The sequence below is a fragment of the Coenobita brevimanus genome, chromosome 27 (genome assembly GCF_032717465.1).
Source record: "Coenobita brevimanus isolate Jiangsu-jjx chromosome 27, ASM3271746v2, whole genome shotgun sequence".
NCBI classification, from domain to species: Eukaryota; Metazoa; Arthropoda; class Malacostraca; order Decapoda; family Coenobitidae; genus Coenobita; species Coenobita brevimanus.
This window is the reverse complement of record NC_136980.1, coordinates 10,335,125-10,348,830: the sequence shown is the minus strand read 5'-3', so window position 1 is coordinate 10,348,830 and position 13,706 is coordinate 10,335,125. Positions and strand designations below refer to the sequence as shown.

The window sequence follows — 13,706 nt, the reverse complement described above, 5'->3', positions numbered from 1 at the left end:
ACATGCGTCCACGGAGAGATGGGACTGACAAAGCAGACTGTAACAGGTGGAAGTGCGGTAGGGTGTGCCTAGCCCTCCTTACCCATATTCTAATGATTCCACGCCTTACCTCCTGCATCTCTCAGTGTCTCTCATAACAGTAAGTACAACAAGTTTTCCAGGCTCTACACTTTTATTTTAAAGTATACAATAAAAACTACAACCATACTTAATGATCTGCAGATAAGGAAGTTATAGTATTATTCTTGGGCCCAAAATCTTAAAACTTGTTCTGGCAAAAAGTAACAAATATCTAAAACCTATGTCGGGACAGTCAAACACTGGATGATGATACAGATCCCGACCCTGCCGAAGCCAACTTTTTTGGCGCAGTTTATTACGATGCCAGTAAACACAGGGGCCAGGTTTCCTGTGCCCCAAGCCTACATGATCCACCCATCAGTCTTGGCATAGGGCCTGAATTGGAACAAAAAAAAAAAAAAAAAAAAAAAAAAAAAAAAAAAAAAACGGGAAATGAAGAAGAGAAGACAACTACTACATAAAGAGAGTGTCGGAGGTTACCTAAGGTGGCACACAAAACTGTTCAAAGTAAGCATCATAAGGAGATTTGAACAAAAGCACAGGAGACATGAGAAGCTGCAGAGAAGACCTAGAGACTGCGGGAGATGAAGAAAGAAAACTGCAGGAAAAGGAGGAAGTAAGGAGTGGAAATAAGAAAGGACAATATACATGCAAGGGTATTTGATTCGTTTGACGCAGGCCAGACATCGGTGGGGCTGGAGTGATAAACGAGGGTCATGAGAGAAAGCATCATTAATTTTGGTCGAGAAAATTACATCTAAAGCATCATTAATTTTAGTAAAAGGGCACAAGGGAGTGCTGATGAGTACATCATTAGTATTAATGATTCAAGTATGGGACAAGACTGTGCTGCAGGAAGTGTATCTGAGGACAGTCATGAGGGTGATCAGGCAAAAGATAATTAGGTGGCTGGCTGAGGGGACAGACTTGAGGGGTGTTTCAGGGTGACAGCTTTTCTGCTGAGAGAAGCAGACTGTCACACGACCATGGACGACAAAACGTAGTTGGTGAATAGAAGCTGGTGAGAATTAGGGGAGACATGTGAGTGTACAAGACAAGTGAATTTCACATGCCCTAAGCATCAATTAAAAGCCAGTTAACATCTGCTCAGTATCCAGCGATAATGTAAACGTTAGCGCTAGTTCCTGGTCGTGGGGATAACTAATAGTGATTATTCTTGTAGTAAGTGATAATTCATGTGAAAATACAATATTAAAAGTGAGTCGCTATGCTATAATTTTTGTATTTGTAATTACATGTGATTTAGTTCAATCTCCATGTACTGTGTGACCTGCTTCCACTGGTGTTGATAAAGTAATGTTATTGTCTCGTACAAAGTTAGTAATAGTAATGCAGAAAATTTATCTGTGTTTTGGAACTTCAGTGTGTGGAATAGTTTTTCTTTGTAGTCCGTGAGGGAACTGGGTCAGAAACGAATATAGTGACTCATTGTTCTAACTTTAATTTTACAGATTCTCTCTGGACTTGTCTCTCCACTCCCTACTGCTATTGTTCTCACGCTGCCAATCCCTGTTAATATTAATCTGATATCGTGCCCATTAAAGATGAGTGGAAGCATGCAAATGATTAAAACACACACACACACACACACACACACACACACACACACACACACACACACACACACACACACACACACACACACATACACAAGAAGCGGCGGCTGTCTTTGGAGCTGCTGATTGGGAGGCCCTCAGGCAGTACTTTTTTTTTTTTCCCTTCAATGATCATTGCTTCCATGGCCAAGAGCCATCTGGGTGTGCCTCGTGCATTACAGTTATCCTCTTGGGAGTGGAAGTATACATTTTCTGCTGTCCTATGGCTAATGAAAAATAAAATTTAATCACACTTGTTACAATGCTGTCCACAACAGAGAGAAGGCCTACAAAAAGTCCTGGAACCAACCTACTCCGGAATCTCATCCCTCTGATCGGAACTGTGCTAAGTCTTCTTTGCTTTGCTATGAATAATTTCATTCGTACTATATATTCTGAACTCTGACTCAGATTCTTCCCACTCCTTGCGCCACCTTGCCAAAATCCTCCCTAATAGCTGTATTGCATCATCCTTCCCTCATCTTTTCCGCTTTGATGGCTATGTAGCTGTTTCTTCTACTGAAAATCACAACTCTTTGCTCAGACTTTCTCCTCCAGTTCCACCTGAGACGATTCCGGTGCTGCTTCTCCATCACCCCCCCCCCCCGACTTCCCCATTACTGACATTAGAATTTCTTCAGTTGATGTATTTTCTGCCATCACTGGCCTCAGTACTAGCAAGGTATATGGACCTGATGGAGTTCTTCCTGTTGTCCTCAAGAACTGTGCTTCTGTGCCTACACCCTGCCTAGGTAAATTCAGCTTGTACCTTTCCTTCTTGCTGGAAGTTTGCTCTCATTCAGCCTGTCCCAGATAAGGTGACCATTCCCAGCCCTCTAACTATCGCCCAATTACTTTAACATCCTGCATTGCTAAAGTTTTTAAATCTTTTTTTAGCAAACACCTTCCCTATCAGAATCTTCTTTCCGATCGCCAATATGAGTTCTGTCAGGGACGCTAAGCTGGCAATCTTCTCACCTTCCTTTCAGACTCCTGATCATCCTTCTTTCAGAACTTTGGTGAAAGCTTTGCCATTGCACTTGACATCTCAAAGGCTTTCAGTCGAGTCTGCCCTCTTACGGTTTCTGTCCTTCTATCTGTGCCTTCATTTCTAGCTTCCTTTCTGGTCGTTCTATAGCTGCTGTTGTATACTACCACCGTTGTTCTAGAACTAACATTAGTGGTGCTCCTCAGGCTCTGTCCTATCACCGACTCCCTTCATCAACGGCCTTCTAAGCTAAGCTGTACATCTGACCCTATCCATTCATACGCTGATGACTCCACCCTTCATCTTTCCATTCGCTTCTCGCACTGTCCATCTCAGCAGTTACTTATACAAACAAGAGATGAGGGTATGGCACACCTAATGTCTGACTTGCCTCAGTTCTCTGATTGGGGTAAAAGAAGTCTTGTTTTTAATGCATCGAAAACTCAGTTCTTACATCTTTCGACCTATCGAAATTTTCTTGAATAGCATCCTCTAATTTTTAACTATATCCAACTTAATCTTGAATTATCTTTGAACATACTTGGGGTTTCATTCTTTCAGGATTCACCTTGAAAAGATCATGTTACCTCTCTCGTAAAATCTGCTTCCAAAAGATTAAGTGTGCTAAACCGACTCCATGCCGTCTTTACACCTGTACACGTTATTTTTTTTTTTTTTTGTACCCTGTGTAGAGCTCTCATGTGTGAGGAGGCTCCTCAACAAGGTGGAGTCAAATGCTTTTAGTCTTTCTAACTCTCCTTCTCTTACTGACTCCCTTCAATCTTTATCTCTTTGTCGAACTGTTGCATCTTTATCTCTTTTCTATCCCCACTCCAGTGGTCACTGCTTCTCTGAACTGTCTGCTTGCATTCCTCTACCACTACGCCGGGCGCGTAGCACCCGTCAAGCTGCAAACTCTCATCTCTATTCTGTCCAGCTCATTAATGCAACAGTTAACAGTTACTCCAGTCCTTCGTGTATGCAACAGGCCAACTCTGGAACTATCTTCCTCTGCCTGTACTTTCTACTGCCTATGACCTACAGTCTTTTAAATGCAGTGTGTACATGCTCTCGAAATGAACGGATCTAGAATTTGGCTGTTATTGTTTTTATTTTCTCTTAGAAGGAACAGTTTTGTGGGCTTCTGGCGTTTGGTTCCTTCTTCCTTGTATAAAAGACAGACAGACAGAGAGACAGACAGACAGACACACACACACACACACACACACACACACACACACACACACACACACACACACCCCGCTCGCTGGTGCAGTGGTAACGTTCTCGCTTGCCGACTGTTGGACGGGAGTTCGCGCCTCGCTCAGGTTGCGAAAAGTTTCGCTGACGAAGTGGGTGGTTACTGTCCCCCTTGAGCAAGGGGACGGGTGTGTGCGTGTGTGAAGGTCACAGCCTTGCCCTTAGATCGGACTATATGAGCTCTCAGCTCCCTTCCGGGAGGGTAAAAGCTGACGATCACGACCATCAAGTGATCCTGACCGACCCGGTGAATTACACACACACCAAAGAATTCTACAACCATCTTTCCAACCTCTCAAGAAACAGTAGTAGAAATGAACACAGAATCTTCCCATCCATGTTACGTTAGTGGACTCTGCCGCAGGAGTGATGTGGCTGGTGGTTGAATGGACTCCTTGCATTTCATTCTTCCCATTTCATACAAACTTCAGACTGGAAAGGTTAGATTTTATAGACCACATTTGTTGAATATAGCTTCCTAGAAAAAAGATAAAAAAAATAGTCTATGGGAGCAAAAAAATAGCAAGGAAAAACTGCAATTGGATTCAAGAGTTTAATAGAGGAAGACAATAATTTCCAGCCATGCAGCGTGGGTCCACTCGGCTACTCCTCGTCGGGAATGATGCGATTGGTGACTGGCTGGACCCCTTGCATCGACAGCACCCATGCCCACTTTCCATCCACCTCTGACATGCTTGGAAACGCCACTTGAAGTCCACTTTTCACTGGCTTGAACTGCAGATGGAAAAATGAGATGGTATGGGTTGGTCTTTATTTTATTTTCTAGTTTAATCTTGTTCCTGCCTGACAAATTTTTATACAGATTGACCTGAACTGTTATCATGAAAAGCAAGAGGTTAGACGGGATGGTGCTGGGCTGTCAGCTGCCACGACAGACATTTTCAACCTGCTTAGAATGAAGCGTTGATGTGTTGTTTTCAGTGTGTGTGTGTGTGTGTGTGTGTGTGTGTGTGTGTGTGTGTGTGTGTGTGTGTTAATGTGGCAACAAAATACTAAAAAAGCTTTTAAACGATTGAAATCAAACTTGGAAGAGTTGAAGACTTTCCCGGGAACTGATTTCAGATTTGTTTATTTGCTTGTATTTTTTTTAAGAAAAACAGGACATAGGACAAATCTGACGGAAAGGTCAACTTGAAAGCCTCTGAACAGATTTAGACCTAATTTGATGATAGTGTTGAGAGTATGGCTAAAATGAAGTGGCTCGATTTGTCAAAATCAGACAAAAATCAATGTCATAGGTTAATGTCTGTTGTTTGACGATATAACTCGAGTAGTTTTGGTTTAGTTTACACAACGTAACAGAAGCACCGAGGGTGACACAACGTAACAGAAGCACCGAGGGGGACACAACGTAACAGAAGCACCGAGGGGGACAAAACGTAACAGAAGCACCGAGGGGGACACAACGTAACAGAAGCACCGAGGGGGACACAACGTAACAGAAGCACCGAGGGGGACACAACGTAACAGAAGCACCGAGGGGGACACAACGTAACAGAAGCACCGAGGGGGACACAACGTAACAGAAGCACCGAAGGGGACACGACGTAACAGAAGCACCGAGGGTGACACGACGTAACAGAAGCACCGAGGGGGACACAACGTAACAGAAGCACCAAGGGGGACACGACGTAACAGAAGCACCGAGGGGGACACAACGTAACAGAAGCACCAAGGGGGACACGACGTAACAGAAGCACCGAGGGGGACACAACGTAACAGAAGCACAAGGGTCAGCCGAGGACTTGGAACTTTGATTGAGGTCACGGTCACTGGAAAAGGCCAGGCTGAAGAGTTGTGATCTGATCTGGACCACTCCTATTGGCAAGGATGAAGTTCTGGCAAAGATGAAGGAAATAAATTCTTTAGAACAACCGGTCCAAAGACCAGACCGCAAGGCAAAGTCAAATGTTCGACCCTTTGAAAAACTGCAGGGCGTGGGTGAGCTAGCCTACTCTCCGAGTGCTTCTGGTTAATTTTGCTGTATTTAGTATATGGGAACACTCGTTCGTTTAAAGATATCCTTAACCTGTAGTGAAGATCGGGCCATACATTAGCCCGGTAGGGAACACTCTGCCGACTTAAAAATATATTATCATGCTGCTGAGTTTTTAACTTTCTTATTGGGATGAATAGATCAGTCTGACATTAGGCATCTGACACAATGAAATTCATTCACTGGTAACCTTTCTGCTGATAAAAACTTTTGACAGTTCTTTCATCTGTTACCTGGTGGCAAAAATTCTGTTATTATGTGGGCGATTTTATACCCGCTGTCCCGACTGAAGTGCATGCAACAGATGCATCATCGGCTGGCCTAGAGAGAAGGTTTCTACATCACCCCTACTACTGAAGTTACAGTGCTGGGTGATTTTAATGTCCATAATGCAGAACAGTCATTTCATGATGCCAGAACTGACGGTACTAGTCAAGAATACGATCTGTTTGCAGACTCGTTCAATCTCACGCAACTGGTAAAACAACCAACCAGAATACCAGATAATGCTGATCGTAGTGCCCGTCTCATGGATCTGTTCCTCACAAAATAATAACCTAGATCGATACAGGATTGAGGTACTCTCATTACTTGGGTCCTCCTACCACAGTCTCATTAAAACATCATTCGTCATCTGCCCCGAACCTTCCCGTTCTGAACCAGTCAGGGTGGCAAGATGGCATTTTGGCAGTGCAAACTGGGAAGGACTTATAAAAATAATAATCTAGTTGCTATTCCATGGCAGTCCTACTCCTCCACTGACATCAGTCCCATATAAGTCCCATATAAGAGACTGAACACAAGTTGGTGTGGAATTCATCCTGCCCTGTCAACAATTTACTAAAAGATCGGACTCCCCAAATGACTCGACTGCAATTGTAGCAGAGTAACGGCCCAAAAGTTTTAGCATATAACTGTTACTTTGATTTTAAAAAAAACACACCTAATCCCTTGATTACTTTAAAACTGCTCGAAGCCACGCAAAAGCAGTCATAAATCTTGCTAAATCAAACTTTCTTCACAACCAAGCGTCCAAGCTATTAAGTAATCTTAATGACAGACTATTTTGGACAACTCTCAGTTCTCTCAATAGTAACTTTCAGAAGTCTATCACCCATTCCTCCACTAAAATCTTCAGAAGTAAACACTGTACGAGTAAATGACTCTCATGGAAAAGCCAACATTCTTGCCTGTACGTTTGCCAAAACTCTATTTTAGAGGAAATCTGTCAGAACGCTCGTGCACTAGAACTTGACTTTCCCTAAATTGCTTCACTAAAGATACATACTAGATACTTAAACACTATCCTGAATATTCTGTCAACCAACGTAGCTCCAGGTCCAGATGGAATTTCCTCAATAGTTTTGAAAAAGTATTCGCCAGAACTTGCCCCTGTTCTAGCTAAATTATTCCGGCAATGTTTACGTACTTTTAATTCACTGTTTATTGGAAAGAATCAACCCAAATCCAAAGAAAGGAAGTTCCTCTGATTACAGACCCATAGTTATCACATCTTCTCTTAGTAAAGTAGTGGAGATTGTCATTAATAGGGACACTGTAAAACATCTTGAATCCAATAACTTAATTAGTGACAAACAGTATGATTTTCGCCGAGAAAGATCCACTGTTGATATACTCAGTCTCATTACTCATACAGTCCATCAGCCAACTGACCAGCATGGAGAAACTCATGCAGTAGCCCTTGATATCTCGAAAGCTTTTGGAAGTGTAGCACCGTTCCCTGTTATCCAAACTCCCTTGCTACGGCCTATCATCATTGTTTTCATCTGATAGCCTCATATCTTAGCAACAGAAAGATCAGAGTAAAGGCATATGATATATATTCCAATTTCCATTCAGTTAATGCCGGTGTGCCACAAAGATCAGTCCTGGCTTCAACCCTGTTCCTCATCTATACGAGTATTAATGATTTCTTGTCTGTCACCCACAATCTCATTCACTCATACAGATAACTCAAAGCGTCACAGTTCGTTTACAATTTACCGCTCATTCACAGACACTGACATCTCTAACTTCTAACTCAGCACAGCAGTCTCCACAAATCAAGACTTATCTAAAATCACTGACTGAGGACAAAATAACTTTGTCTCATTTAATCCTAGAAAAAACAAACATATCCAATTTACATGACATATAGGTTTTCCCTGCTTCCTGTATTACCTTCAGTGCAGTGAATATTCCCATCTCTTAAAGTATTGAAATTCTCTGTGTTTCGCTTAACAATAATGTCAGCTACACCTCTCACATCTGATCACCTGTAAAAACCACCTCAAAGAAACTTGAATTAAATTGTAGGGTGTCCGTAACTTCTTGACTGACAGGCAGTTGACTGTAATTTACTAGTCTTTTGTGCTCTCAGCTGGAGTATTGCTCATCCCTGTGGAGTGAATGTGGACAGGTTGCACTAAAACAAACGGATAAAATTGAGAACAAAGCTATAAGAATAATGAATAATCTTGCAATTACAAATGAACTACCTCTGTTACATGTAAGACAGAATGTTGCCTCCCATTCATTATTTTACAGATACTTTTATGACATATGCCCAGACAAAGTTGCATCCTTACCCCGCGCTGCTTGGGCATCTGGTAGCGCTCATGACTGGACTGTCACACTGCCATACTGCAGAACTTCTGCCTATCAGAATTCCTTTATTCTCTGAACTGCTTCTTTTTGAAACTCGCTTCCCCAGATTATTCCTCCCCCCCCCCCCAAACTTCCACCAACGGCAGTTTAAGTCCAACTGTTACCGATCGTTCACAGAACGGGTCACCTGTAATTTGGTGGATGGATTTTTTTTATTTAACTTGTTTTCCTTCATTAGTTCATTTTCTGTTAAAAAAGGACTTGTGCATTAAAAAATTAGAAACAGTCAAGGAAAAGGAAATGCCTTGCCACTGCTTACGACCTGTAACTGCTACAAATAAAACTAGACAGCACTCAGCGCATACCTCTGCCAATCCCATTGCAGGATCCCGATCCGGTTCCGGATCCGCCACAAAATTCAACTAATTCTTTCTTGGCTCATGGCCCACCCTTCCACAAAATTTTATCGAAATTCATATAGAACTTTTGGAGATATCGTGTGGACAAACACACAAAAAATTCCTGGATCCGGCTGATGATCTAGATCACCACCAAAATCTTACGGACTGTTCCTTGGGCCATACCTTACCCCTCAAAAAAAAAAAAAAAAAAAAACAGCCAAATCTGTTGATAACTTTTTGAGTAATCCTGGTGGCAGACAGACAAACAAACCAACACTGGCAAAAACCTAACCTCCTTGGCGGAGGTAATAACCTAACTGGCAACCAGAGCCAGTAATAAAAAATAAGGTACATTGTAAACATCTTTGTGATTTTCATACCCATTTCTGCGCAATTTTCAGCGTCATAAAGAATGAGTATTCAGTGTTAAATAATACATGAAAAGCAAAAAACATGCAGAATATAAAGAGCATGTTTACAAAAGATTTTAAAATATTTATTGTTTTAGCCGTTAATGGCATGTGTTTGGAAAACTATTAATCTATTTCAACTATCAGAAGACTAACTAAAGGTTCTACAATACTTCTATTTTGGTAATTAATAATATGTAATACTTGTATTTTGGTAATTAATGATATGTAATACTTGTATTTTGGTAATTAATAATATGTAATATTTGTATTTTGGTAATTATTGATATGTAATACTTGTATTTTGGTAATTAATAATATGTAATACTTGTATTTTGGTAATTATTGATATGTAATACTTGTATTTTGGTAATTAATAATATGTAATACTTGTATTTTGGTAATTAATAATATGTAATACTTGTATTTTGGTAATTAATGATATGTAATACTTGTATTTTGGTAATTAATAATATGTAATACTTGTATTTTGGTAATTAATGATATGTAATACTTGTATTTTGGTAATTAATAATATGTAATACTTGTATTTTGGTAATTAATAATATGTAATACTTGTATTTTGGTAATTAATGATATGTAATACTTGTATTTTGGTAATTAATAATATGTAATACTTGTATTTTGGTAATTAATAATATGTAATACTTGTATTTTGGTAATTAATAATATGTAATACTTGTATTTTGGTAATTAATGATATGTAATACTTGAATTTTGGTAATTAATGATGTAATATTTCAATTTTGGTAATTAATGATATGTAATACTTGTATTTTGGTAACTAATGATATGTAACAAAAAGTAGTGGTAGGTGGTGGCGACCATCATCCACTCACTTGATGTAGTGCTGCCTACTCCTTCCTTAGCCTTTATCATTCTTTTTCTGTGCCTGCCCTCCGCTCTTCCTGTTTCTCTCATCTTTCCTGTCACTTCTTATTGCTTTTCTTTCCTTTACAGGTGGCTTTACATTGAGTGACAAGTCAAATGATTTCCTGAAAGCCAAGAAACCATTTACAACGCTGGGTGGTAACCATTTAACCAAACCACACGTGCTCCCTACGTGTCAACAAGTGGGTTGGTGGAGGGTTAGTGCCCCTCCCCGTAAAACAAATAACTCAGAGTCAAATGGCCACCCCTTGCGGGATTATGGCGTCTGGCAATACAGTAGACAGATAGAACAAAAAGTTGTTTTTTTTATTTACTTGAAAATTGACTAAATGCATTTCTCCAATTATCTGGATGTTCTCAAGACAAAAGTTTTATACTGGCAAGGAGAAGGCTTTTCTCTGAGGCTGTGACTGCTGTATAGCCACTGCTCACTGGCCTTAGTATGACCAAGAGTCGTTTTGTTGTGGTTAGTTCCCTTGTGAAATAAGAATCTGAAGCTTCGGATTCGAAATTCCATATTTATGTATGGTAGTTTGGAAAGGGTTGATATGTTTGAAACTTCAGGTTCAAACTGGTGTCAGTGATTCATAGGTCTGTGTTCAATTGTGGTGTGAATTTGTTTATGAAGCACCTTTCTCTGGTCTTTCTTAATGGGGAATCATCCTTCTGTACTGTACCTACAGAAGGGCATTATGTTAAATGTATTGTTTCTGTCTGCGAATTTTCTTAAGTGGATGTTTACATATGAACCTTCATTGTGATTAATATGATCTCTTAGGAAGGCTGATGCGGTGCCACAGATTTGAAGTCTCCGCTATAGAATTATCTTTCCATCCACTACAGCCAATCACATCAATGCAATGTTGCGTTTCGAAGCTAATTTTAAATATATAATTTGAATAAATGGATAAAAATTTACAGCCTTCTATCGTTACAGTGCAAGATTTTGAAAATCCAGATAACTGGCGAAATGTGTTTAGTCAATCTTAAACACACACACACACACACACACACACACACACACACACACACACACACACACACACACACACTTTTCATGACAAATATCAGTAATTGCCAAAACAGAAATATTTAAGAAGCTGTAGTCAATCTTCAAGAATTAATTTAAGAATAACAATTTATAAATGAAATATACCATTAATCAGTACAGATAAACATTAAACAATATTTTTATTCACGTGTTCCTTCTCCTGTATGTATGTATGTTGTATGCCGCTCGTGTAGTATACACAACACTGTGTACAACATCAATACTGCCCTATACAAATATCTCCCAAGGAAAAAAAATAATCTTTTACTGGACTGTATGAATGTATATACAATAAATAAATAAATAAATAATTAAATAAATAACTGTACATATGTGTGCATGTGTGTGTGTGTGTGTGTGTGTGTGTGTGTGTGTGTGTGTGTAACCCGCCTTCACTATGCACGGCTACGGCATTCAAGGTTTGGTGCCGAATATTTGCATGAGGATGTCTCTGCCTGAAAGCAAGATCATCAACACACTATGGGCAACACGCACCTGAAAAGATCTCCTCCCAGTTCTTCATTTTAAAGTAGAAAATAAAGAAAAACGAAATTATCATGGCCGTAGACGCAGAAAGGCTAAAGAAACTAACTGGTAACACAGAAACAATGTGGGTTCGGGGGAATTGAAACAGCCTCCTATCCCTAATCCCGATCGGCAAGAAAATATCCACATTTTTCTACGAACGGAATTTTGTATGGGTTATATCTACAGACATGCTCAAAATTTATCTTAGAATTCCTTAAGGACAAGAGGGACGTGGGACAGGAGTCATATTCCCTTTTTAATCAGGAAATTCAGTGCAAACTTCGAAAAACGCCCAAAACATCCCACGGAATATACCTGGCCTGACAACCCGATCATGTGAATTTATATTAGATCTCAGGAAGTTGATCTTTTTGTCCCCAGAAGCTGCCTATATTATTCTCATGTGCTGGTTTTATCAGCGCAATTAATGGCGTTTGGTAACAGATACAAAGAAAGACACGAAGACAAACGCAAACGAAGATAGTAATAATAATGTAAACAATGACAGAGGGAGAGGGCAAGGTATTGAGCTGCGACAGAGAGGTACTGATGTATGTGTGTCGTGATTATACTTACACACACACACACACACACACACACACACACACACACACACACACAGAGGCCAGCAAATACCTGTAGTGCACCCTGATATCCCAGCATTGAGATGTGTGTGGATGGTGTGGGTAGAACAGATCCCAGCACCAGCACATCACCTGGAGGCCACGTCAGCACTATACCGTACACAGTGCCTTCCTTCTGAGTGTACCTGCAGTGGAAGAGACAAGAGTAGATGGACACTGCAGATTCTCACTTATTCACACTCTACTCTCTCTCTCTCTCTCTCTCTCTCTCTCTCTCTCTCTCTCTCTCTCTGTCCCTTTCTCTTAACATGACAAATATTTCCAAACTCTTTCAGTCAGTAATGCTCATAGTCAATTCCTCCCCAAACAACCGAAAGCATCCTTTTTTCTCATACTCTTTTGTTGTGTGTTTCTCATTACTGTCACATAAAATACTTCCCGTAACACCTTCCATTGAGTCAGCCAACCGAGAAGGGATAGCAAAATTCTCCTTATGGTAGTCCATACATGTGGTGCACGTACCATACACCTGGCGTGAGGGAATCATTCTGGTGCGTCCACGGCTTCGACTCATACACCGCCTGGCCGTTCACCCCCAGCCACCACCCAAGTTGTCTCAGCCGCTCCTCCATGATGGCGGGAATACGGCCGTCGTGTGTGGGACCAGCGTTGATCAGAATATTACCTGCAATAAATATCTGTATAAAAAGAAGAAGAAACACTCGCAGAATGGAACACCTACTCTCATCTCTACAGGACCCAGATCCGAGGCTTTCTGGATGCCTGCCAGGGGAAGAACAGATGGTGTGGGATCCCTCATTCACATCACCCTTTCCCATTTCGCCATTTAAGAATGCAGGGAATACAGGGACATTTTTTCTCTTCTACCCCATGGATTAGTTATATGATTACCACCTGGCATAACAAGTAATTTCTGGGAAATTTGAAATCCATTGGCTTGTCACTCAATGTCCACTCACATAACTGAAATATTATATTTACATTGAGACTAAGCATGTTTACCTCCACAGCTAATAGTCGAAGCCAGCTCTGAGATGACTACATTTATAGTGAGGTAGTCAGTTACCGGTGCGTTGCGTCGATACCCCCACGACCGTTTGTCCAGCGTCATGCAGTTCTCCCACTTGTGTGGCTGTAACACTCCTGCAACACACACAGGAAATACATCACTAGAATGGTGGGTCAGTGGTTGTAGTGTTTATCTCCTGACGATACTGTATGTTGTGGTGC

At 40.7% G+C, this 13,706-nt stretch overlaps 1 protein-coding gene across 1 annotated transcript in view; it reads right to left on the bottom strand.

The window, feature by feature from the left end:
• Nucleotides 1-4,548: 4,548 nt before the first annotated feature.
• The window catches only part of LOC145394437 (alpha-L-fucosidase-like), a 30,033-nt gene continuing 20,875 nt past the window's right edge, over nucleotides 4,549-13,706 (bottom strand). Inside the window, exons 8-11 of the mRNA XM_080268300.1 lie at nucleotides 13,479-13,619; nucleotides 12,978-13,140; nucleotides 12,508-12,640; nucleotides 4,549-4,680 (exon numbers count right to left, since the gene is read on the bottom strand). Of these exons, the coding sequence (XP_080124426.1) occupies nucleotides 4,549-4,680; nucleotides 12,508-12,640; nucleotides 12,978-13,140; nucleotides 13,479-13,619 (569 nt within the window). The remainder of the gene's footprint in view (nucleotides 4,681-12,507; nucleotides 12,641-12,977; nucleotides 13,141-13,478; nucleotides 13,620-13,706) is intronic.